Source organism: Mesocricetus auratus, unplaced genomic scaffold, assembly GCF_017639785.1.
Source record: "Mesocricetus auratus isolate SY011 unplaced genomic scaffold, BCM_Maur_2.0 Super-Scaffold_100024, whole genome shotgun sequence".
Classification (NCBI taxonomy): Eukaryota; Metazoa; Chordata; class Mammalia; order Rodentia; family Cricetidae; genus Mesocricetus; species Mesocricetus auratus.
In genome coordinates, this window is record NW_024429205.1 from 20554368 (window position 1) to 20581690 (window position 27323).

Consider the following 27323-nt stretch of genomic DNA (forward strand, 5'->3'; position numbering starts at 1 on the left):
TGGATTTACCACAAACAAAAAGAAGCTTGAGATTCTTGTCTGCACAGGTCCCCAAGGCCATTTAGCTTAAAGAAGGCTTCTTAGACTGTAAAAGTTTTGACCTCCACAAAAAATTTGGATCTACTGTGTGCACAAGAATTGTAAAGACCAGCTGGGCAGTGGTGGCACACACACCTTTAATCCCAGCACTAGGGAGGCAGAAGCAGGCAGATCTCTGTGAGTTCGAGGCCAGCCTGGTCTAGAGAGCTACAAAGAGAAGCCCTATCTTGAAAAAAAAATGCAAAGACCACTAAATGAATGAATAAAATACCGCAAAGACAGGTTCTAGAGTAGAGAGGAGCTAAGACACTGTTTTTGAAAGAAAAAAAATTAAAGACCAAAGGTGAATGTTTGCCTAGATAAAGATTAACACCGAGGAGGAACCTAAAGATGGTGTGGGATGAACTCTAAACCCAAGTTCTTCCCAAACTTTTGGAAGACAGTCGACATTCTTCTTCCCCTCCCAAGACCCCCTCTTCCATCCTGTCCCTCTTTTCCCATTACCTGTTCCAAGAAGATCATTTCTGCCAGTTTGTAGTTCTTTTCCAGCATAGCCAGCCGTGCTCGAACCTGATAGAAGTCAGTTCCTTCTCCGCCCTACAGGGAAAAGAATGTTTAGTCATTCAGTGCAGGCAGACACAGGAAGGTCAGGAGGACATAGAGGCTAACAGACTTGAGAAGTTAAAGATCTTTAAGGGACTTAGCAGCCTGAGGTTTCACAGGCAATTCCAAAGTGGTCCAATTTTAGGGACCAGGGATGGGCAGGGTAGAAGCTAGAGAGGCTGAAAAAACTAAAACTAACAGAAATTTCAGCTTGGGAGACTGAATAAGTCAAGAGGATGATACTTGCATATTCCCTGGACACCTGATCTGCAATCTCATTGGTCTCATGCAGGAATCGAGCTTTTGCCACATGACCCAAAGCCGAAAAGCACCTATAGCATGGAGGCAATAATACCAACAGTTACATTATTACAGGATTGCCATTAGGTCACTGGTTCCACAAATACTAGTGACATCCAATGTGTGCCCAAAGAGGAACGGAAAGGGGAAAGCCTTGCCCTTGGGGATTTTCCATTCCAGTGGAGACAAATAATAGTAAATGGACAAAGATGAGGAGAGACTGAGAAGTAAAACGAGTGCGGCGGTGCTGTCACCAATGGCTGAAAAGACCATGGAAATCGGCTGGGACCTGGCTACAAGAAGCAGCTAGTCTGGCCTGGCAGAAGTATGCTCACCGTTTAAAAGTGGCAACTCTGTTAAGGGGGTAACCAAGAACTTTCTCATTGGATTTCAGGCCTGCTCCACAAGAGCGAATTTACATCGGGTGCTGTAAAACTGGACCAGGGTCTGTGACTGGGGAAGCCATAGACCCTGGTGGGAAGCCACCACTGCTTTTTGTTTGTTTTTTGCTAAATGTACATGCTGTGCTCATCAGATTGCCCTCCAAATAATTATGTGTATGTCCATTGGCCAGGGCTGCCATCGGCACTGGTGCAGCGGGCAGATGGAACTGCAGGGACATAACCGGCAGGAGTGATGACAGTGACTACTGAATGCGCAGCTGTAAGCCCTCTAAGGTTCAGAGAGCATCGTGGAAGAGGGAGTGGAAAGAGTGTAAGAGCTGGAAGAGAGGGTAGCACGTTGTCTTATGGCTGTGCCATGTGGGGGCCAACACACCCTGCTGTGGGGATGGTCCCACCCCTCTTTCAGGGCCTATGGGCAGTTAATGGTTAGTGGGGGAAGGAAAGACTTTCTTTAGCGGTGTGGCCACTGGTAAGGTGCCCATGCTCCTGTAAAGAATCCCTCATCCGCCGGGCGGTGGTGGCACACGCCTTTAATCCCAGCACTCGGGAGGCAGAGGCAGGCGAATCTCTGTGAGTTCGAGGCTGGGCTGGACCGACAGCCTCCAAAATAATACAGAGAAACCCTGTCTCGAAAAACCAAAAAAAAAAAAAAAAAAAAAAAAAAAGAATCCCTCATCCATGCTCCCTTAAGCAACTCTACAGAAACTCACAGAATCATCAAAAGCAAAAGATACTAAGGCAGAAGGGGGACTGGCTGGGAAGAAGGGGATCAGAGGCAGTGAGAGGCAACAAGAGAGGGTAACGGGATAAATATGATAAAAATGCATTGCAACACCACAAGGAAACCCATTAGTATATGTGAATAATATATGCTTATGGAGACATTTTAAAGAGCGTTAGTCATGGCAAGATGGGGCAGAAGGAACGGCTATGCAGCACTCCCAGCGAGGATGACGGCCCGCTCAGAGCTAAAGGATACAATGTGGCTAGAACCTGATGGCAAGTGGACGACTGGGATAAGAAGGACAGAGGCAGATACTTGCAGGGCCACTGGCACAGCAAGCTGTCTAGGTTTTATATTGAACGTAACAGTAAACTATTGGAAAATTCTAGGCAAAAACAATTATACAACATAATGGGTCTCATAGTCCATGACCTCATTATGTAGTCAAGGAACTTCTGGTCCCCCTGTCTCTACCTCCCAAATGCTGAAATTACAGACAGGCAGGCTATACTGTCTGCTATAAGTGGTGCTGGGGAGGAAAGCCAGGGCTCCATGCATGCTAGGCACACACTCTAGCAACTGAGTTACAGCTCCAGCCCTCTAACGGTTTTAAAAGATTGTTTTAGTTATTGTTTGTTTGTGTGTATTACATGTGTGTGAATGCAAGCATGTCTGTGTTTTGCTGTGCATGTAGATGTCACAGAATAACATAGGAGAGTTGGTTTTCTTCTACTACGTGTTCTGGCAACTGAACTCTGGTCAACAGGCGTGTGCAGCTACATAAAAGTTTGAGGCCAGCCTGGGCTACACAAGACTTTGCTTTAACAAAACTGGGACGGGAACAATGGCTTAGCAGTTAAAGAGCATTTGTTGCTCTTATAGAAGACTAGAGTCTGGTTCCCAGCACATACAAAGTGGTTCACAACCATCTGTAACTCCAGTTTCAGGGGATCTGATGGCATCTGCTGACCTCCATTGGTACCAGGAATACATGGGTGCTCAGATATATATGCAAGCAAAACAGTCATACACATAAAAATAAAATAAATATGCCTTAAAAAGTAAAAAACAGATAGATACAAAGATGGATACATAGACACATAGAAAAGATATACTCCTTGGGACTTGCTGATAGTCTCCATGGGGTCAAGGGAGGAGGGGATCCTACACCTCTGGCCTCTGCAGGAACCATCATTCATGTAGACACACCCACACACAGACCCCCCACACATTGTGGTACTTTAGATGAGAATGCCTCCCACAGGCTCAGATATTTGAATACATGGGCCCCAGTTAGTGGAACTGTTTGGGAAGGATTAGGAGGCGTGGCCTTGTTGAGGAGACGTGTCACTAGGGGTGAGGCTTTGAGGTTTCAAAAGTTTTCTGCCATCTCCAGTGCTGTCTGTTTGCTGTTCCAGGATGTGGGCTCTCAGCTGTCCAGGTCGCTACGCCACTGTGGATTCTAACCCATGGAACTATAAGCCCTTTTCGTACTTTCTTTTATAGGCTACCTTGGTCATGGTGTTTGTGCCTAATACACACCCAGTTAAAAATAACAATCTTAAAACTTTAAAAGCTTAAAAAACAAACAAACAAACAAACATAAAAACCTCTTGGGCTGGGAATGCTGCTCAGTAGTGGAATGCTTGCCTGATAAGCATATAGTCCTGGCTGGATTCGCAACATCAGAAACAGAGAAAAGCAAGAAGTAGGTAAACAGCAACAATGCAAACCAGAAACAACCTTGCAAAGAAGGGGAAGCAAAATCTTCGGGCATATTTGGAGCTAGAAGGATGGCTCTGCGGTTAAGAGTGTGCACTGCTCTTATAGAGACAGGAGTTTGATGCCCAGCACATCCAGCAAGGATTTGGAGCTAGAAGGATGGCTCTGCGGTTAAGAGTGTGCACTGCTCTTATAGAGACAGGAGTTTGATGCCCAGCACATCCAGCAAGGCAGTTCACACACAAATTTTTTTTTTTTTTTGGTTTTTACAAGACAGGGTAAATATTTTAAAAGATATATTCTTTAAATCTAGGGTAGAGGGTGTCTGGAGTAAGTACACCAGGGAGGGTGTGGGGGGGATGGGGAGAGAGAAGCAGTGACTACACACAGGACAGAAGCAGCCCAGAGGTGACCACACAGAGTGACCACACACACAGAGTGACCACACACACAGAGTGACCACACACACAGAGTGGCCACACACACAGAGTGACCACACACACAGAGTGACCACACACACAGAGTGACCACACACACAGAGTGGCCACACAGAGTGACCACACACACAGAGTGAGCACACACACACAGAGTGACCACACACACAGAGTGACCACACACACAGAGGTGACCACACACACAGAGGTGACCACACACACAGATGACCACACACACACACAGAGTGACCACACACACAGATGACCACACACACAGAGTGACCACACACACAGAGTGACCACACACACAGAGTGACCACACACAGAGGTGACCACACACACACAGAGTGACCACACACACACAGAGTGACCACACACACAGTGACCACACACACACAGAGTGACCACACACACACACAGAGTGACCACACACACAGAGTGACCACACACACACACAGAGTGACCACACACACAGATGACCACACACACAGAGTGACCACACACACAGAGTGACCACACACACAGAGTGACCACACACACAGAGTGACCACACACACAGAGGTGACCACACACACACAGAGTGACCACACACACAGTGACCACACACACACAGAGTGACCACACACACACAGGTGACCACACACACAGATGACCACACACACAGAGTGACCACACACCCAGAGTGACCACACACACAGATGACCACACACACAGAGGTGACCACACACACACAGAGTGACCACACACAGAGTGACCACACACACACAGGTGACCACACACACACACACACAGGTGACCACACACACAGATGACCACACACACAGAGTGACCACACACACAGAGTGACCACACACAGAGGTGACCACACACACACAGAGTGACCACACACACACAGAGTGACCACACACACAGTGACCACACACACACAGAGTGACCACACACACACACAGAGTGACCACACACACAGAGTGACCACACACACACACAGAGTGACCACACACACAGATGACCACACACACAGAGTGACCACACACACAGAGTGACCACACACACAGAGTGACCACACACACAGAGGTGACCACACACACACAGAGTGACCACACACACAGTGACCACACACACACAGAGTGACCACACACACACAGAGTGACCACACACACAGAGTGACCACACACACAGAGTGACCACACACACACAGAGTGACCACACACACAGAGTGACCACACACACAGAGTGACCACACACACACACACAGGTGACCACACACACAGATGACCACACACACAGAGTGACCACACACACAGAGTGACCACACACACACACAGGTGACCACACACACAGAGTGACCACAAACACACAGAGTGACCACACACACACACACACAGGTGACCACACACACAGATGACCACACACACAGAGTGACCACACACACAGAGTGACCACACACACACACAGGTGACCACACACACAGATGACCACACACACAGAGTGACCACACACACAGAGTGACCACACACACAGAGTGACCACACACACAGAGTGACCACACACAGAGTGACCACACACACACAGAGTGACCACACACACACAGAGGTGACCACACACACAGAGGTGACCACACACACAGAGTGACCACACACACAGATGACCACACACACAGATGACCACACACACAGATGACCACACACACAGATGACCACACACACACAGGTGACCACACACAGAGTGACCACACACACAGAGTGGCCACACACACAGAGGTGACCACACACACACAGAGGTGACCACACACACACAGAGGTGACCACACACACAGATGACCACACACACAGATGACCACACACACACAGATGACCCCACACACACAGATGACCACACACACAGAGGTGACCATACATTGGCCTTCTGGCTGCCAGCATTTAAGCCCCACATGGCTCTCACCTCTCAGCAGTGTGGAGCTGCCTGGCCTCCAGGGCCAGTTTGCTCAACGTTTTCCACATGGCCTCTGTTTCTGGGGTCATCTCCAGGGTCTCCAAGAAGGCTGTTGCCCTGGAGAGGAAGGGAGGCAAAGCATAGGAGAGAAGCAGGATCTGGAGGAGCCTCGGAAAACTGGTGCTTCTGGGGCAGCCAAGGAACCCTCTGTCCTTTTGTCTAGGCTCCTCCCACGATTACAGGGCCCCACTGAGCGGTGGCAGTTTAATGGGTTGGGGCAGGTGTCCCCTACACACACTGGCTCACCGCCACACTGGCTGTTAGCAGTCTCTCACCGGGTGTAGTTGCCGTCATCGATGGCTGTTCCAAACTCAATGAGGCCCTCGTCCAGGGTGTAGGCGACAGTAGTCACTCCTTCCGTCACCATCACCTCTGTCTTTCCTCCGCCTCGCTCCAGACCTACAACATCACCCTGCACAGGCCACCCCACAGTTCAGGTCAGCACCCCCACTCACCCAGCTGCAGAGGGCCTGCTCTGACCTGACCCAGGGTTCACACCTGACCCAGGGTTCACACCTGACCCAGGGGTCACACAACGGTTACAGATGTCAGCTCCAGTGCCTGGAGGTATACTTGCAGAGCGTATTACAGACTATAGTATGTAAGTACTATAGATAAGACATGAGTGCTCGTGTGTGTGTGTGTGTGTGCGTGTGTGTGTGTGTGTGTGCGTGTGTGTGTGTGTGTGTGTGTGTGTACATACACCTGTGACTGCATGTATACTAGCAGAGTGTATTACAGACTCTAGTATATAAGTACTATAGACTAAGACATACGCGCTCTGTGTGTGTGTGTGTGTGTGTGTGTGTGCTCGCGCGCGCGCGCACCTGTGACTGCATGTACTTGTGGGACCTCACGGGTGAGAAGGCCAGAAGACAAGCTCAGGTGTCATTCCTCAAGTGCTCTCCACCTTTCCTTCCTTCCTTCCTTTTTTTTTTTCAAGACAGGGTTTTTCTGCGTGGCTCTGGCTGTCCTGGAACTCGCTTATAGACCAGGCTGGCCTCAAACTCACAGAGATCTGCCTGCCTCTGCCTCCCGAGTGCTGGGATTAAAGGCGTGCGCTACCAATGCCTGGCTCAAATAAAATCTTATGAGAGTAAAACCTGTGACACTGGGCATGGACAGTAAAACGACAATGGTGGTGTAAGCAGCAGATAAGGAAAAGAATGAGCTGGAGGATGGATCTGAGGACATTATCCAGAATGTTCGTGGAGCAAGAAGAAGGAAACACAGCAGAGGCAGAAAAGGCAAACAAGACAGAACGAGAACCACAGCATATGCTCAGTTAGAATTTCCTGAGCGAACGGCAACAGTGTTCTGAGAGAGAGTGGCTGAGAAGTTCCCAAGACTGAGGGAGATATGTGTGTTCGCAACTACAGGAAACACAACATATGCTGAATGGAATACATTTAAATTCATACAGAAAGGCTGGGGTACAGCACAGTACTAGACAATTTACTTCTAATGCATAGGTTCAATTGTCAGTCATCCCCTGCAAAAACGAACTAAACCCCAGACCCTCTGACGAGGTGGCCTGTGCCTACAGTCCCTGTCTCTCAGGAGGTGGGGGCAGGAGGACTGCCTAAGCCCAGGAATTGGAGACCAGCCTGTGTTACATGGCAAGACCCCACCACAAGGAAAAAATACTATGGAGAAAAACTGTAGTCAAGTGTCAAAACAGCTAAGAAGAGTAGGTTTTAGAAGCAATCAAAGGGGCTACAGCAGATGGCTCAGAGACTAAGAACGCTGACCGCTGTGGCAGAGGACCTGAGCTTCCTAGCATCCAAGTTGGGCAGCTCACAGCAACCTCTAACTCCAGTTCCAGGGGATCTGATGTCCTCTTCTGGCCCCAGCTGGCACCTGCATGCATGTGTGCACAGGATGCAAGTTAACTATTGGGATAACATGTTAGCTGTCAGTCTGAGGTTAGGTACTGAGTCCAAAAGTGTTTTTAGAGCAAAAGCTAACCAAAACCACTTTCAGATTATCAAAAGATGAGAGATTAAATTTGGGGCAGCAGTCAGCATTTTTAGTCTCTTCCACTAAAGAGACTCTCACTCACCAAAGGAATTTCAAAATTATATTCTCCAGGAAGAAAAATAACTCCTAAGGGGAAATCAACATTGCAAGAAGAAAAAGCAGGAAATGCGCTGCTGGCAAATCTAAGTCCTGTCCATGTAGGACATAAAGTGAGCATGTGTGGTGGCCCACGCTTGTGACACCAGCACTCAGAGAGGCAGAGGCAGGGGGATAAGTTCAGGGCCAGCCTGGGCTATATTACAAGCTCCAGCTCCAGGTCATTTAGGGAGGAAGGAAAAGAGAGAAAGAATGAGAAATTGAATGTGAATGATGCCCATTTGAGGTGTAAAAAAAAATCTTACTAGCCAGGCACAGTGCACAGATCTGTAATCCCGGTACTCAGGCACTTAGGAGGCAAAGGCCAGAGAATAGAACATTCACGACTAGCATGGGCCATACAGCCAGATTCTATACTGAATGACTTAAGGTGAAGCTGAAGAGATTACTCAGTGCTTAGCTCTCACACAGGACTTGGTTTGGTTCCCAGCACCCACAAGGCAGCCCATAACCATCTGTAACTCCAGTTCCAGGAGACCCAACACTTTCTTCTGGGCATCATGGACACCAGACATGCATCATATGGTGCACAGACTTAAATGTAGGCAAAACAAACATCCATATAACATAAAAATAAATATTTTCTACCCCTCAAAAACAAAATGAAACAAAACAAAAAACCCATCAAAACTAAAGGTCTCCTCCTGGAAAGGCACTGCATGTGGTTGGAGCCCAATGGTAAACACTTGTGCAGTGTGCCTGAGGCCTGGGTTTGATCCCAGCACAGCAGCAGCAGCAGCAGCAATGGTGAGGGTTAGAACTGAGAGCTAGAGCCGGGCGTTGGTGGCGCACGCTTTTAATCCCAGCACTCGGGAGGCAGAGGCAGGCAGATCTCTGTGAGTTCGAGGCCAGCTTGGTCTACAGAGTGAGTTCCAGGACAGCCTCCAAAGCCACAGAAAAACCCTGTCTCGAAAAACCAAAAAAAAAAAAAAAAAAAAAAAAAAAAAAAAAGAACTGAGAGCTAGAGAAAAGATTCAACAGGTAGAGACGCTTATTGGCCTGTAGTCAATCCCAGGACCCACAGGTGGAAGGAGAGATCCGACTCCCACACGTTGCCCTCTGACCTCCACATATATGCCATGGTGTTTGTGAATATGTGTGCATATACATACACACAAATAAGTGTAATTAACGTTTAATGGTTAGAATTAAAATACTGGACAAACTAAGAAAAAAGGAAGGTAATCAAAGTTAAAGGCTTTCAAGGTTCTTGTATTATTTGTAGGGGAAAGAAGTTGCATCCTGGCTAACTTGAGTCTTCAAGTACCTGTTAAGCTTTCAAGGATATCGCCAACGGATTCTGGATGATGATGATGATGGTGTGTGTGTGTGTGTGTGTGTGGTGTTGTGATGGGACAGTGGGGAGTGTTTTGTGTGTAATTTGAGAAAGGAGGAATTTTGAATGGCCTGTAGCAGTGAACAAGCATAAGGATAACATGGAACCATCCCTCCTACTGGGGTCTATCCTCTAGACTAGAAAGAATGCCATATGGTGACTTCATACAGTCCCAGGGCCACTGGAATGTGGGCTCATATCTAGGAATGTAATATAAGGTCAGGAAACCCAAGCAAGGATAATTCTGGAGGCCAGGCCAGCATGGGGAAGGGGGTAAGAGCTTCACCTGCCAATTTCAGCATAGAGATTATGGGTGGAGCAAACCACGCAGCCTTCACAGACTTCTCCTGGGGGTTCTAATTAATTAGACTGACCTGTCTGGGGTCTCCTGGTAGCAACATACCCTGATAGAGGACATGGTGACTCTCTCTGGTGCCTCAATGTTGTACCAAACACATAAGCTATTTCGGTTCTGAGCTACCAGCACGTCACTCCCGGGAACCCACTGCACGTAGGAGCAGAAGTTGAGGATCATTGTCTTAGAGCAGCTTTCAATATCATATAGATGCAACTGGAAGAGGGAGACAGCACAATTAGGAGGGGGCGTGGTGATGTGGTCTGGTTCTGCCCATTTCCCCAGTGATAAAATGACCCACCAGTCAGTTATGTGTTGAGTTGCCAGCCCCTGGAGTTTATGCTAAGTTGGTATATCCTGACTCTGGTCGACTATGAGATGACCAAACAAGCTAAGACCTACATTCAAGCTGTGATTAGGTCTTACAGTAACCTTGGACCAGGTTAACAGGTAAGGCTACCAAACAAAACCAAGTGAGCTGACAACCTGCAGAGATGAACAATCACAAGAAAGGCTAAACTCTTTGGAGATGCCATATTGAGAAGAGAATACGTAAGTGCCAGGAGGGACCACTCAAGCCGCCTCCATGCCTTCAGCTAAGTTTGGCTGAAGCACACCAGTAAGAGGGGCAGAGCGAAGGTCAGCTAGACCTGAGGAGGGGGAGCAGCGTCATGGGGAGGGCACAGACTGGTGAGCAGTGGGATGTTCTCTTAACCACCCTTCTTGACTCTGTTCCCATCATAAGTCAATCTCCTTCAGGGTACCTAGGACAAGTCGCAACAGGGTACAGATTATCCTCTGTCCCTTCTGCTATGCTAACGGCACATGGAACCCAGAACTTACGTCCTGCATCGCCCCCACAGACCCTGCTAACAGCTGTTTCACACCTTTCCCCTAGCAACCCCTCTCACCCGAAGTCTCCGGTCCCTGAAGAGAAGCTTGTGCCCAGTCTCGTTAAGCTCCAACCAATCCACACGGCTCTCGTGACTGATAGTACCAATGTTGTAGCCGCCAATCAGATCCACTGCAAAGAAGACAGAGTCAGAAGGGTGAGCTCAGTATAAGGCAGCAGCTGGTCTGTAGAATGCTGGTCTTGTAACCATGTTGGGCTTCAAGAACATGTTATCAGCCCAGGAGTATCAGTGGGGACTGAGAATGACCCATACTGAACAATTTTTCTAAGATGCTTAAAAAACAGGGTCTTGCCAAGCATGGTGGTGCACAACTTTAATCCCAGCACTCTGGAGGCAGAGGCAGGTGGATCTCTGTGAGTTCGAGGCCAGCTTGGTCTACAGATCGAGTTCCAGGACAGCCTCCAAAACAATACAGAGAAACCCTGTCTCGAAAAACAAAAACAAAAACAAAAAAAAAAGAAAAAAAGAAAAAGAAATGATGACAGCAGGCATGATGACTCCTATCTGTAATCGCAGTCCTCAAGGGCCTGAGACAAGAGGACCAGGGATTCAAAGCTAACCTGGGCCACCTAAGACCCTGTCTTCAAACACTGAAAAACAAAACAAAATAGCAACCAAAACAATCCAGACCAAGAAAGCCAAGTTAGAGCTTCAAGGGACCCCTGGGAACCCTGAAATTATATACAAAATTTGATATATGTGCATTTTTCTGGAAAATGTCTATAATTCTCATTACATTGAAAGGGACTGGTGACTTGGAAAAACTGAAGAGCTCTTGTCACTTTACATATATAGAAAACGAACCCTTTGGATGAATGGCCTTGTCTGAAGTCTCAGCTCATCGTTGACACCAGAATCCTGGTCCTCTTGGCCTACATAGCATCCCACTGCAGATACCTGTATCTCTGAGCTCAGATGTGAAATGTAATATTCATGAAATATGAACCTATCTTAAGAAGAGGCCCATATGTATATGAAAGCTTGATTTATGACAAGGATGGTATAACAAATCAGTGTGCTTTCAGTAAATGGTTAAACAGATGGAAAAAAATAAAGTTAAAACCCTACCCACATCATATACAAAAATAAATTCCAGGTGGAAAGCAAAATTTAAGAATGTTAAAATATAGGGGGGAGCAGGGGAAAGTTCTTAAGTGGGGCCTCAAAAATCAGCAGTTGTTATTACATTGGCAGTGCTGGTGATTGAACGTGGGCCTGCCATGCACTCCACAGTCAAGCTGTACCCCAGACTCATATTTTAATCTAATTTGTTAATTACAGCCTCCTTTATTTGCTTTTACTTTGCAAGAAGCACACGTGGAGGTCATAAGACAGCTTGGAGGAGTCTTCAAGGAGCTGAAGTCAAGTCATCAGGCTCGGTGACAAGTACCTTTCAATGCTGAGTCATCTCACTGGCCCTAAATTAATTTTTTTTTTTTTTTTTTTGGTTTTACGAGACAGGGTTTCTCTGCATTGTTTTGGAGGCTGTTGGTCCAGCCCGGCCTCGAACTCACAGAGAACCGCCTGCCTCTGCCTCCCGGGTGCTGGGATTACAGGTGTGCACCACCACCACCCGGCCACCTAAATTAATTTTTAAGGGTGCTTGCTGCAGGGCTTGCTTGCAGCTCTTAGACCCACGTGGTGGAAGGGAAGACCCCACTTTTTAAACGCCTCAATACTAAAGACACCTAAAAGAGAGAAAGTCAAGCCACATGGACTGGGGAAAAAAACTACATTGTAAGTAACCATCAGGGGCTACATATGCACTTAAGAATTTCACATCTCTAAGAGAGAGGCCACTTGACTTTTACAATGTTCAAGGGGTGAGGACTGGCTGGCAAGTCACAGAAGAGCTCTAAGTGACCAACAAGCAAGCGCAACAGCATTTCACACACACCAGGTATCTCGAGTCTAACTGGGAGAGGAATGGAAACTGACCAGCAGCTTTGGAGAGCAATGGGAAACCATGAAGCTGAAGGCACAGCTCCTCTGTGATCCTCAATGCTACTCTAAGCACAGACCTCAGGGAATAGCATTACTGTGGTTAAAAACAAAACAAAACAAACAGCAACAACAAAAACAAAACAAAACAATGAGGGGTTGGAGAGATGGCTCAGTGCTTCAATCTACCGACTGCCCTTCCAGAGGACCCAGGTTCAATTCCTAGCACCCATATGGCAGCTCACAACCATCTATAAGTCAAGTTCCAGGGATCTCACTGTCCTCTTTTGGCCTCAAAGGGTATAAGGCATGTACATGGTGCACAGCCATACATGTAGACAAAATATCCATACACAGAAAATAAATAAACCTTAAAAAAAAAAAAACACTTGGGGGCTGGAGAGATGGCTCAGTGGTTAAGAGGCTGCTCTTCTAGAGGACGGGGGTTCAATTCCCATTACCCATATGGCAGCTCACACCTATCTCCAGTTCCAGGGGATCTGAGACCTTCACACCAATGCACATAAGATAAAGTTAAATTACATTCGCTGGGCATTGGTGCCACACGCCTTAATCCCAGCACTCGGGAGACAGAAGCAGGCAGATCTCTGTGAGTTCGAGGCCAGCCTGGTCTACAAAGTGAGTTCCAGGACAGCCTCCAAAACAGTACAGAGAAACCCTGTCTCAAAAAACAAACAACAACAACAACAACAACAACAAAAAATTACATTCAGCTGGGCGTTGGTGGCTCACGCCTTTAATCCCAGCACTCGGGAGGCAGAGGTAGGTGGATCCCTGTGAGTTCGAGGCCAGCCTGGTCTACAAAGTGAGTTCCAGGACAGCCTCCAAAACAATACAGAGAAACCCTGCCTCAAAAAAACAAAAACAAAAAAAAATTACATTCAGCAGGGTGTGGTGGCATACACCTTTTGTCCCAGCACTCAGGAGGCAGAGGCAGGTGAATCTCTCTCTGAGTTTAAGGCCAGGCTGGTCTAAGGCAGGAGTTCCAGGATAGTCAGGACCACACAGAGAAACCCTGTCTCAAAAAAATAAAACAAAACAAAAACATTAACGCTCTAAATGCCCATGAGTGAGAGATGAGGCAAAGACCCTGTGTAAATGCAACACGAGGCTATGATTCAGCAGGCCTAGGCACGGGTAAGCAAGTATTAACAGTATGCCATGACTATCAGCGACTGAAATTCATTCAGTGATCATGTGGCAGGCAAGAATCTAAGTGCTGCCATCTGACACAACTGCTACCTCTGGTCCCTCTCTGTGGGCGAAGAATCTAAGAGAGACTAAATAACTTTGGTAGGCTCACACACTAGCGAGTACAGCTGGGGTAGCTGGCCCCAGAGTCCCATTCTTACAGCTATGCTGTATATGTATGTTCATCTCTACTTTCTAGAGGATACTATGCTATTCTCAATTCCTTCTTCCATGCTCGTAACATTTGGTGACAAAAATTACAAAGTTAAGATTTATAAACGAAACACTTGTGAAATGCAAATTACATTTCTATTGTTACTAGTTACTAATAATAAAGGATATAAAAAAATTACAGCCCCTCCAGTTCTAAAGAGTCTATGATTTGATGATATCTAAACAAGAAAATTCTCAAATTTGCTGCTAATTCTTCTCTACTCACAACTTGTTGACCCCAAGACAGATGACGAGAAAACATGGCAATTATATGGACAGGCCTATGTGATATGCCTGAACATTTATGTATCCATAACTAGATACTTATATAAAGGCATACCCACAGGGATGTAAACATCTCCTGTAACCACTGTAAAATGAGGTTACATTTCTACCTGGTGCCTTGCAGACTCCTGGGTTCACCACTGAATGCAATCCCCTGACACAGAAGAGCGATACCGGTGTCTGTTTCGGTATTAAAGTGCTAAGAGCATCTTACCTATAGCAATAGTCTTAATATCAACAAGGTAAGCCAACTTCTTGTTATCTTCCATTCCTCGCTGGCACCTCTCATTGATACGGACGCTGAAATAAGAACAAGGTAAGGTGAAGTGGGCTGAGCCTGGGGTCTTACTATATGGGGTTGACATTTTAGACACATCTGGGGGCACACGGTTTAGACGCTCAAAAGGGATCCTCCTGGATTTCAAGGGTTCAGAGAACCTTGTGAGGCTACCTGATGAGGTGAGGGTTCATGAACTCGGTGCGGACAGAACCCAAGGAGTCATTACTCCCATACTCCACCAGGGTGAGCTCTCCAGCATTGAAGATCATGCACACCTGGGGAAGAATGGAGGAAAAGGGTGGAAGGTGCTGTGTTCAGGGTGACTTCTCTCCGCCTCTCCCTGTCTCACCCCCACCCTTTACCTGCAGACTCCCCATCCCTTGCCACTCGTCCCTCGGACTAGACGCTGGAATGGGGCTTACTGAAATGGTGGCGAGGAAGCGAGTCTACTCACATTCTCATTTTCAAAGAAATATTTCTCATTGCCACCAGACCCCTGCCAGGCTATCTGCAAAGCGAGGAGAAAACATCAGAGACAGTGTAGACAAGTACCCAAGACAAGGCTGGGGAGGCAAACAGACGGCTTTCAGGGAGGCTTTGACACTCCACAAAAGATGTGCTGTGTCAGATTCTTGCCCATACCCACATTTCTGTGAGAGATGGAAGCAAAAAACAGTCCAGCTATAGAAATCCATACTCCAGGGTTCTGCACCTCTCACTGCTTGAAACGAGGTCACCCACATCACATGGTATGGCCTCCTTTGGGGATCTTTCTTCTTGGGGCCCTGTGTCTCCAGCAATAGCAAGCCAAGACATCCACCACCCCCGCTTTCACTCCGGGCTCCTACCTCGCTGAGGCGATTAGTGTTCAAGTCTCCGAGCAGGAGTGTGTCCGATGTGTGAGCCACCAGGTAGCGCTCCTTTCCGAGGATCTTCACCTCCTCCACCTCATAGCCATAGTGGGACTTGAGCACCACCCTGGTCCCGGAAGACAGGTTCTTCACTATCACCTGGAGGGACAAGTCCACCCTTCAGGGTTCCCTCACACAGCTCCAGTGACAGCACAGCTAATGCTGCGTCTCTCCCTTAGCCTAGGGTGCTGTTGATAATGGCAATACCGTACTTCACACGGGGATTTGCTACCTAGGAAATACTTTTACATTCTCACCTTTGCTGTTCATGATTCATTTGATTCTGGAAGTTCTACTGACTAACACTAATCACTCTCTTAGTATAAATCTCTTTACCTATTAAGACAGAATGCTATATTATCATTATATAATTTGTACCTATTATTATTGTTATTATATAATTGTATGCTTAAGATGACCTCCAACTGGCCATCCTCCTGTCTCAGTCTCCTGAGTGCTAATATTTTCTTTCTTTTTCTTCCTCTTCTACTTCTGATTTTTTTTTTGAGACATGTAGACCTGCTTGGCCTGGAAATTGCTATGTAGACTAGGCTGGCCTCGCTATACCCCCCCCTTTTAGGATTTTTCATTATGCGTGTAGGTATATACAAAGGTGAGTACAGAGGCCTGAAGAGGGTGCTGGATTCTCTAGGGCTGAAGTTACAAGCGATCGTGAGCTACTTAACATGGGTGTCCTCTGTAAGAACAGTGAGAGCCGTATCTCTGGCCCTGGTATAATGTTTACAGATAAATTACCTTTGTATTCCCAGTCCTTAACGGTATTAACAATAGTAGAGAAAGGACAAATGTTTCTGGAGAGAATGAAAAGATAAAGGACCAATAATACAAGCAAGGGAAGGACAGCAGCGAGTGAAAAGTGTGTCTCCAAGACTACAGAATCCTGGAGCTTCAAGTCCTCTGTGATTCTGCTCATCACCTCCAGAGGGCAGCACTGGAGAAGACAGTTTACACCACAAAGATCAAGGTGCCAATCCCAGTGCCAGAGCCTTTCTTACAATGGGCAGGAGAGCTGCCAGGAAGTTTCTCTGCCACACTCTGTTCCCTCTGTGAGAGGGTGATGGTTAAACTTGACACTGGGTGTGGCCAGCGGGGGGGGAATGTCACAAGGGCAATGAGCCACCAGAGATCTCAGCATGACAGGCCATCAGCTGCTCACCTGGCTGGGTCCCACATACGTCAGCTCGAACTTGTTCTTGTAAATACTCCTTCGGAGGCAACAGTCAAACTGTTCCACCCCACCACAGAGTGTGCCCTAAGGGAGAGAGGGACAGCATGGAAGGCCATGCACGGAACACCGGCACCCTCTAGACCTCAGGCCTCGGAGTCACAGTCGGGATGAGAGGCAGTCAAAGGGTGGGCAGGTTTTGGATATATCAGAAGAAAAAAAGTGCAGATCCTAAGACCTGCAGGTATGGCGCGTGTAAGCTTCTTGCCTTTAACAGCAGATTTTAGGTTGAAGTCACAAGCAGCTGGGGCTGCCACAGTAGAGTACGTGCCTTGGCACGGGGAGTATTCTAATCTAGTCTGCAGACAGTCGCCAGCTCACAACGAGGCCACCGATAACATACCGCACAGAGCCGGGAGCCGTCCCGCTTCCAGGCCAAGGCAGTGACGGTGTATAGGTTGGCAATCTCCTTGGGCTTGGCCTCTTCCCAGATGCTTCTTCGAGGACTCCAGTTGAACACCCGGAGTCTAGAAAGGTGAAGATGGGCAAAGTAGCGAAAGGCAACCGCTTCCCTGTCAGACAGGGCAAACGCAAGAGAACAGGGCAGCGAGGCGGCCAGCAGAGGAGGGAAAGGCATGAAGGGAGCCGAGGACGCCAAGTAGGAAGGGGACAGGGAGAGAAGATGGAGCAGGTGTGGCGCACACCTGGAATGCCAGCACCTGGGAGGCAGAGGCAGGAGGATCACTGCAAGTTTGAGGCCAGCCTGGCCATCTGGTGAGTTCCCGGCTCCCCAGGGCTACAGAACGAGACCCCGTCACAATAATCAAAAACAACAGCAAGGATGCAGGACCAGTGAGACAGATGGACGGCCGGGAGTGTAAGGGGAGAGGAAGTACAGGGGCTCAGGAAGGCAGGAGACACACAGACGGAAGGACACACAGACGGACCGACACAGAAGACGGGGCCTGGAGCCTCACTGCCGTTTCATTCTTTATTCATCCACCAAACAGTGCTTAACGTTCCATGCCAGACGCCAATGCACGCACTGGAGATAAAAAGATGGCTACTCAGCCTTCTTCCCTAGAGCCCCTCAAAACAGGAGCAACAGCTACGGTACAGTGGGAGAAGCTCAAGTCTGAAAGAGGCGACGGGAACACGGGGAACGTGATGAACGCCAGGCTGGGGCAGCCAGTGCAGTTTGAAGCCGCTGGCACGCCAATGATGACAATCTGAGAACCCCTTTCAACAGACATTGCTCTGTCCAGGTTCCCGCTGCAGTTCAGAACGACTTGGCTAGCGCAGAGAGCTCACAGAGAAAGAAGGAAGAAGATGGAACTGGACAGGGGACCTACCTGTCATAACTTCCCAGCACGACAGACTGGCCTCCAGGACTTGCTGCAGCTGTGGTGAATTCCCGCTCCTGAGGGTCACGGCTATAGTCGAAAGTCTGTAGCACATGGCCTTCCTTTCCATAGGCCACAATCCTCCGATCACAGCCTGCAGCCACAATGCTGTTGGTTGCCCAGGCCAAGGCATAGGGTGGGCATGGATGGTTAACCAACTTCCCCTGAGAAGAATGTTTCAATTGTACTTTGTGGATGCCACCCTAGAAACTCCTCAACCTAGCAGTTGGTCCACACATTCTTGACCATTCCACCCTGCAGAAAAAAAACTTCCTGCCGATATTTCCCCATGCCAACACACCCTAATTCTGAAGACTTCACAAACTATCCCCCGTGTCATGGGCACACACATGCCATAGGTACACACTTGTTGACCTTGTGCTCAAAGTGGTGTGTTGGAGATCTCTGGTGTATACTAGTAATGTCACCCAAAGGGAGACAACACATAGTAACCAGCACTGTCTAGGCCCCTGAGCACATGGCTTCAAGGAGGGCTAAGTTTAATTATACAGGCAACTACACAGGTAACTCCCAGTGTAAATGATTCAAACAGTACCAAGTTACACAGAGTACAATATCAGGGTTTCCCTTTATGTCTATCTTTTCTTTTTCCAAGACAATAGTTACCTCTTTGATATTTTACTTATTTGTGTGTGTGTGCATTTGCATGTGTGCATGCCTTTGTGTGTGTGTGTGCATTTGCATGTGTGCATGCCTTTGTGTGTGTGTGCATTTGCATGTGTGCATGCCTTTGTGTGTGTGTGCATTTGCATGTGTGCATGCCTTTGTGTGTGTGTGCATTTGTGTGTGGGCATTCCTTTGTGTGTATGTGCACATTTGCCTGTGGGCATGCCTTTGTGTGTGTGCATTTGCGTGTGGGCATGCCTTTGTGTGTGTGCCCACAAGAGTGAAGAGCAGAGGACAACTTGCAGAAGTCACTTCTGCCCTTGCACTACACAGGTTCAGTCAGGTTCGACATCGTCACCTTTACCTGATCTTAGTGGCCTGTTAACTTTCTTTCCCCCTATGCATTTGGATGCGTATGTATTACATAAACATGTATATATACACACATTTGTGTATATGTATATATTTACATAAATGGAAATACGTTTCACTTTTTGTCCCCCTTAGAGTCTTTATTTTCCCCTCTCTCAAGGTCCCTTCCACCCACCCCTCCCTATAAATAGTGAGCTCTAGCCTCCTGAACACAAATCTCTGTGACGGCACCCAAATGCTTCTCTTCCGGCCTCCTCCCCCAATTCCTCAGCCATGGTGCTGAGACCTGCAGCTTCCCCCAGCGAGGGCTCCTAGAATGCCTACCCACCCCAGAGGATGCCTTGTTCATACCTGTGACTCTCCAGAGCCTTCGTCATCAAAGAAATACCTGACGATGGTGCCATCTGCGTGACCGGAGAGGATCCCTTTCCCAGAGCAGCTGAGGAAAGGAAGACACAGAGGGAGAGACGTCCCCCCCGCACCCCAGAAAGCCCCTTCCGTCACATGTGGGTTTTCCTGACACCTCCGGGTCTTATTTTGTCACTCACTTGGTAGTCAGTGCCACCACGTAAGAGTCTGTCCCATAGATGGTAGATGACTTGTTAGTTTTAGTGTTTGCTAAGCGAACCTGAAGATCAGAGAACATGCACAAGTCTGGCCAAGCTACTTCCAATTTCACCCAGGCACCAAGAAACAAAGACAAAAACCCAGCACAATGAAATTGGGCCTCAAGCATTCATCTGAAGTACACACTTGAGCTTCAGGGGAAAAGATAAACCATAACCCCGCCCCTGGGACCATTATCCCCACGCTCTCCCTTACCTTGCCTTCAGCCAGTCCAAAGACAATAATGTACTCTGCAGGCCACTGCAGACAAGTGACAGCACTCTGTATGAAAAAGGGCGAGAGATAACCCCACCTGTGTGGATTCACAATTGTAACAACCCGACACCCCCCACACCATCACCCTAGTCTTCCATGGGGAAGGAGGGGACACGACAAGCCTCTTTAGTAGGTGACAATGAGCAGCCAGTCAATACCCTCCCTTAGCAGGTCAAGTCAGGGTTAGACACTGGAAAATGCCACTCCTGGTTACATTTACAAGCAGCAGATAAGCAGGTGTCTGCTCATCTTGGAACTTTACCGTCTGGATGAACTTGTTGCAGATGACCTTCTTGTCACCCCTGTCAAACAGAAGGCAAGGAAACCTACTTAAAAATTGTTCCCAAAGACCACCTGCCCAACATGATGGTGAAAGGAGGCAACACTGGAAACCGCCCCTCCGTCCCTGGCCGACTAAAGTTTCCTGACCCTCTGCGGGAGGTCTGATGGACGTGGGCGGGGCACCCTAGAAGCCCTGGAGCTACATCAAAGAGACAGCAAGTTGGGACCTTCTGCCGGCCTTACACCCATACACCCATCCCTCCAGTCACATGGGGTAGGCAGAGGGTGGACACAACAGAACCAGGCTCTGGAGAGTCCCTGCCTCCACACATGACCCCATACCTACCCCAGGGAGGCCACAACCCCCACCCCACCTCCCTACCCCCCATCTCTATCCTCACCAATCTTCTCCAATCTTGTAGACATAGATGATGTTGTCAGTCTGTCCTATGGCAATTTTAGTGGAATCAGGAGAGAAAGCCATGCCCTTTACCATGTAGCTCTTCCTGCCATACTAGGAGTAAAACCAGAAGTAATGAGTATAAATGAAAGGGAAAAGAAAACACACACATGTCCCAAAAGGCCCAGAAAATTTATACTGAGAAAAGGGCAGACCATTTCCCATGCCTACGGCTAGAAGGCCGATTCCAAAGTTTTCTAGGATAACATGTTGGAGCACACACGAGTCCTCTCCACCTTCATGTCGGCTGGCTTGGTGGAGAACTTGTCTCTCCGCTCTCCATGCTCATCATACAGCAATACCACTCGGTCCACTGTGCAGACAGCAAATTTAGCATTGTTCTGGGACCAGGCCATACACGTCACCTTCGCAGCTCCATCCTGCAGAGGCAGAGGGGTAGTGTAAACACACCATTTCCAGACTCTTCAGTCTCAGCGTGGCGTTGCGTTACAGGGTTTCTCTCAAACGTAGACAAGATAAGACAAATTGCTTGGATACCTGAATGGTAAGGACAATTGTCTCCAGGGCCTCCCATGGCCCAGACTGGCCTCAGATTCATTCTACTGCAAGGGTGCCTTGAGCTTCTGATCCTCCTGTCTCTACCTCCTGAGTGCTAGGATTCAAGGCACGCACCAACATGTCTAGTGTATACCGTGCTGGGGACAGGACCCAGGGCTTCAGTCAAGGCAGGCAAACACTGTGCCTACCAAGCCATCTCCTCAGTCCCTAACGTGCTTTCTGAGACTCAAGATATAAATGTAAAGCATCAACTGTCCCAAAAGCAACGGCCTCCTTGTCCCTCATCTTTCAGGTCTCCTACTGAAAAAAAATCAATTAATCTGATAAATGTTAGTCTTTATAGCTACTCATTCAATTAATGTTTTCAAGCACTTTACCGACAAAGGCTCTTGGCCAGGAGCTGACAGAGAGACAAAGAGCAAAGCACAGATCCTGCCTCAGGACCTAATTGGATGCTACAGAATTGGAAATGCCCCATAAGAATAATATGCACTGAGTGCAGTGATAATTTAAGAGAAGCCCAAAACAATTTTATGCTTAAGTGGTCAAAATTAAACTTTGAAGGATGGATGCCATTGAATGGTAAATTACTTCAGATGTAATGAGCAGCGTGACCAAAAACCAGCATTTAAGGAAGCCGAGACCTTGTAAACCAGAGAGGGGTAGGGCAGGAGGCGTAGACCGGGCTAGCCAGGAAGGGCCTTTAGAGGCAGCAGGTGTAGACTGGGCTAGCCAGGAAGGGCCTTTAAGGCAGGCTGATGATTTGGATTTATTGGGCAGGAATAGGAGAAACAGTGGGAGTCTGGCAACAGGAGTAACACAATCAGAACCAAGACTTGGGGTAGACGGTGTCACCTTCCCCTGCTCACTGCACTTTATGAAGAGTGACAACTGTGAACGCTCAGATATGGAGTGCTTGTCTTGCGTTCCTGAGTCCCCAGGTTTGATCTGTGGTACCTCAAAAGAGGATGTAAACAAATAAAAAGGATGTGGGAGTGACAGGTACCAAGGCTCACGCCTGGAGGGGAGGACAGAGGGTCAGATGTTCAAAACCCTCCTCTGCCATGCAACAAGTTTGAAGCCAGCCTGTCTTAAGAAAAAAGTGACCACGCTGCAGTGAACCATTCCTACTGTTTGTCCCTCCCTGCACCAGGCTCTACCCCTAAGGCTCTACCCCTAAACATTTGTGTTCTTGAGATCAAATTTAGCTCCTGCTCCAAATGTTCGATTAACCAATGGGGCTTACAACACTTTTACGTTCTATGCCTAGCCCAAACACTTCCAGAACCAGAAGGGAGAGGGGTCACTGCACCAAAATCCTCAAACCACAGCCAGAAAACAGCCACACCAGCACCATTCACTACAGTAGGCAAGAAGGGGGTGCAGGCGCCCCGGTCACTTTGGCTGAGTCCGTGCTGGGCATCTGGCCCAGCTGCACCATGACATCATCTTTTTGTTAAGGGACCAAAGGGCTCTATTTCCAATTTTTCCATTAGGGGATTCTGAAATCACAATTTACTGAGCAAGGAGTAACTTTTTATTGTTCTACCTCTGAGCCAGGGCTCCATCCCCTACAACTCTCCTTCTTCTAACTGACTTCTACTTCAGCATACCCCAACAACATTCCAGAGGTCCACAGCCAGCGGATTCTCCTCTTTGCAGTAAGTGCCCAACTGGCCTGTCTTGAGGACTAAGGGAAACATGTGGTAGGACAGGTATTTTCATAAGTGCGTGACATCCAGTAAACACCTTACCTCACATCTCTGAGACAGAAGTTATTATTATTCCCATTTTACAGATGGGGAAACCAAGGCTCTGAAAATTAAGAAAGCTGCTCAGATTTACATAGACTGCTTTTAGATGACAGATGCAATATTTGAATCTGTGTATATTTGATTCCTTAAGCTGTAAATCTAATGTCTTTAATTATGCTATCATGGTATATGTATTAATGACTTAATTCTGCCATATACTTTTATTTATTATTGTCACTATTATTATTTTTGAGGTAGGGTCTCTCTATGTAGTTCTCAAACTCACTTTGTAGACCAGACTGGGATTGAATTTACAGATATCTGCCTGTCTCAAGGCATGAGGCACCAAGCCTATTCTTTTATTTTTACTTATTTTTTTAAATGACTTATTTATTTATTTATTATGTATATAGTGCTCTGTCTCCATGTATGCCTGCACCAGATCTCATTACAGATGGTTGTGAGCCACCATGTGGTTGCTGGGAATTGAACTCAGGACCTCTGGAAGAACAGGCAGTGCTCTTAACCTCTGAGCCATCTCTCCAGCCCTCTTTTTTTTTAATTCTTTGTATTAATTAAATTTATTCATTTATTTTACATCCCCGAACTTTCCCCTGCCCACCCCCCATCCACTCCTCCTCTGTTTTTGCTCAGAAAGGGGCGGGCCTCCCATGGGCACCAACAAAGCCTGGCGCCTCAAGTTGAGGTAGGACTACACCTGACTTCTCCAGGAGACTCTAAGAGCCAAAAACAGTCTTCTTACTTTTTAAATGGGGGTCTTGCTTTGTGGTCAGGCTGGCTTTGAGCACACAGCAAGCCTCCTGCCTCAGCCTCCCAAGCTCTAAGATTACAGACATACAACACCAGGATCGGGTTGGGGATTATTATTATTATTATTATTATTATTATTATTATTGTTATTATTGTAGTTCTGGGGACGAAGGCAGGGGCTCACACATGTCAAGCATATGCTGTACCAGTAAGCAACATCCACTGCAAATCGCTTACTCTTTTTGAGTGTAGGTCTGTGATGTTGGGGTTGTATGTGCATGTTTGTGTGTATACATATACATCAGAGGTCAACAGTGTCTTCCTTTATTGCTCTCCACCTTATTATTTATTTATTTAGGGTTTTCGAGACAGGGTTTCTCTGTGGCTTTGGAGCCTCTCCTGGCACTCGCTCTGTAGACCAGGCTGGTCTCAAACTCACGGAGATCCACCTGCCTCTTCCTCCCAAGCGTTGGGATTAAAGGTGTGCGCCACCGCTGCCCAGCTCCACCTTATTTTTTATTTTTATTTATTTATTTAAGCTCATAAATTTGGTTAAGCTGGCTGGCCAATGAGCTCTAGGGACCCAGCAGTCTCTGCCTCCCCAGCACTGAGATTACAGGTGTGCCTGGTGTTTAAGTGGATGCTGGAGACCTGAACTCAGTTTCTGGAACTTACAGAGAGCCATTGCCCCACAGCCAACCTTCTTATTTGTGCTGTCAGCCCGTCTTTCCAACTCCATGCTTTTCCACACAGTTCTTCAGTTTTTAATGCTTTTTAAATAATTTTCCTTACACCTTCACGACACAAAGCAGCAGTATAACGTCCAGAAAGAGTTCCGGCGAAGGCCCAGTGTTGCCAGAGTAGCAGAGACCAGGGGCCTCGGACCAAACCAATGATTCTTTGAGATGAGTGTGTGCATGTAAAGATGTATGGATAATGAGGTTTACCGCAAGACTGTGTTCGCCTACAGCTTCCATGATGACACTTTCCCTTTCTTCCTTTGTTTCTTCTCCTTTTCTCTTTTTATCTTAAAATTTGTTTTATGGGGGGGGGAGTTTGCAAGGGCAGAGGGCAGATTAGAGGGGACAGGAGATGGGCAGGATCAGGATGTACAGTATGAAGACACAAAGAATCAATAAAGAAAATTTAAAAAAAATGTTTTTCCTGCCAGGCAGTGGTGGTGCACAGCTTTAATCCCAGCACTCGGGACACAAAGGCAGGTGGATCTCTGTGAGTTCAAGGCCAGCCTGGTCTACAGAGCTAGTTCCAGGACAGCCTCCAAAGCCACAGAGAAACCCTGTCTCAAAAAACAAAAAAGTTTTTCCTTAAATTTATTTACTGTGTGTGATAAGGTGGTGCATGTGTGTCGGTCAGAGGGCAGCTTTCATGACTTGGTGCTTTCCTTCCTCTGTGTGGGTCTCAGGGCTCAAGCTCAGGTAGTCAGGCTGAGTGGTAAGTGCCTGTAACTACCTAGCCATCTCAATGCCTGCCCCCCTTTTTATCCCCCAAGATAGAGTCTCATGCAGCCCAGGCTGGCCTTGAACTCTCTAAGTAACCAATAATGGCCTTGTACTCCTGTCTCCACTTCTCAATTGCGGGGATTATTGGTCTTAGGTCCACCAAGCCCAGCTTATTTTGTGTGTGTGTCTGTGTATAGGACTTCACTTAACTCTCTCCTAAGTCTCTCAGAGTTGCTGTCCCTGTGGCTTTGCTTTCCCAAATGAAGAAGCTAGTGACAGAAAGACTGCGTATGATGAGGTTAAAGCCAGAGATGCCATAAGAGCAGACCAGTGCCATACCTGAACTCTGTTCCCTTCCCTCCCAAACCTATTCTTCCTCCTTCCCCAGCGCCCAGCCTCTTCTGAATCCGAGACACACTTTCACAACCCAAACGAAGGCTCGGCCTTGCGCTTATTTCATCCTGTGTAGATTTATGGTCCATGTCTATACATGCGCCTCTCCCTCACAGCCTGTGACCTAACTCCATCCTCTAGAGCCTCAGCTTGGGGCCTGGCACGCAACTGATTTATGCGATGCAGCCAACGAAAGCGATGCATGTCGCCTACTAAAAGATCTTTCACAGTCTTCTGCACACAGCAGGCGCCCAACATAAACTTCTGTTCCCACACTTTCTTTTTTTGGAACGCCCGGTGGCCCGGGAATGGGAGAGGCACGCGATTCCTCACCTGAGGGCTCAGCAGGGTCCTCAGGTGCTTCAACTGCATGACGCGCACGAGTCTCAGATGCTCGCTGACCGAGACAACTCCCGCGGTTACCTGGACAACCCGCCAAGCCGCGGCGTCGCCAGCCGCTGACGCACAGGAGACGTGAGTGCGACACACGTCATGAGGTCACGTAGTGGGTTCACGACGATGCAAGCAGGATATGCGCAAGCGCAGTGAGTCCTAGGGCGGGCCCACAAGAGGGCTCGGCGAAGTCTCTCCTCGACCAATCCCGTTGCTGCATGCAAACCCAACGCAAAGCCCCACCCACAAGTCTTCGTCTGTCCCCACCCTCCCCAGCCCCGCCCCGCCCCTCGACCGTACTTACCTTTAACCCTAGTTTTTCTCACTGTTGTGTTCAGTCAAGCGCACTTTAGTTGCTTAAACTTTGGAGAAGAGCAAGGCAGGTGCTACGATAGGCGAAAGTCAATTTCCTGAACTGCAACCTCCATCTCCCCCCACCCCTCAAGAGTTGCACGAGACCATTCCAAACTCATAGGTAACAGTGAACGCTCAATGATATACCTGCTTGAAGTGGACAGAGGTACAGTCCCGTTTTACACAACAGGAAGGATCACTCGCCGAAGTTAAAACAGCTAGTAAACTGTGGAACCGGGATTCAACACAGAGCTGATACCCTTTTAATTCCCGTAAGACGATTGAAGTCTTAACTCATTGTCTCCATGTCGAACTTCTCTACCCTGGAACACAGGCTCAGGAAATGATCCGGGGTTTGAGGGATGTGTTGGAAGCACCGGCTAGGGAAAAGCAAGGGCACCCTGTTTGGCCTTTAGGTAAACGGTGAGTTCAAGCTTCTCTTATAGGTCAGGGCAGCTGACAGACAGAGCTTGGCCGCCCTGCTAGCTTGGAGCTATGTGACACTTGAGGTTGGGGATTGACTCAGAAAAGATACCGTTGTCTTTATTTTGTTTGATTGGGATCCTTTCAAAAAATTTTGTTCTAATTTCTTGCAACATATCAGAGAGATTGCATGAAATGCAGAAAAGGAGATCTCCGTAGGCCTTTTCTCTCTAAACGGTCCCA

The 27323-nt window shown here is 47.8% G+C and overlaps 1 protein-coding gene across 5 annotated transcripts in view; it reads right to left on the reverse strand.

The window, feature by feature from the left end:
* The window catches only part of Ift172 (intraflagellar transport 172), a 42832-nt gene extending 16440 nt beyond the window's left edge, over nt 1-26392 (reverse strand). For 2 of the 5 annotated variants that reach the window (XM_040730976.1, XM_005073558.4), the window contains exons 1-20: nt 26244-26392; nt 21250-21393; nt 20955-21067; nt 20534-20573; nt 20212-20277; nt 19938-20017; nt 19741-19828; nt 18340-18554; nt 17391-17514; nt 16979-17074; nt 15739-15900; nt 15345-15398; nt 15062-15165; nt 14825-14910; nt 10957-11069; nt 10094-10261; nt 6494-6630; nt 6168-6275; nt 890-974; nt 544-636 (exon numbers count right to left, since the gene is read on the reverse strand). In XM_040730976.1, the coding sequence (XP_040586910.1) occupies nt 544-636; nt 890-974; nt 6168-6275; nt 6494-6630; nt 10094-10261; nt 10957-11069; nt 14825-14910; nt 15062-15165; nt 15345-15398; nt 15739-15900; nt 16979-17074; nt 17391-17514; nt 18340-18554; nt 19741-19828; nt 19938-20017; nt 20212-20277; nt 20534-20573; nt 20955-21067; nt 21250-21393; nt 26244-26282 (2115 nt within the window). In that variant the 5' untranslated portion in view covers nt 26283-26392. Of the gene's footprint in view, nt 1-543; nt 637-889; nt 975-6167; nt 6276-6493; nt 6631-10093; nt 10262-10956; nt 11070-14824; nt 14911-15061; nt 15166-15344; nt 15399-15738; nt 15901-16978; nt 17075-17390; nt 17515-18339; nt 18555-19740; nt 19829-19937; nt 20018-20211; nt 20278-20533; nt 20574-20954; nt 21068-21168; nt 21394-26243 lie in introns of those variants that run through there. The other 3 variants (XM_013116001.3, XM_040730977.1, XM_013116000.3) reach the window with 3 other exon arrangements.
* Between the last annotated feature and the right edge of the window lie 931 nt (nt 26393-27323).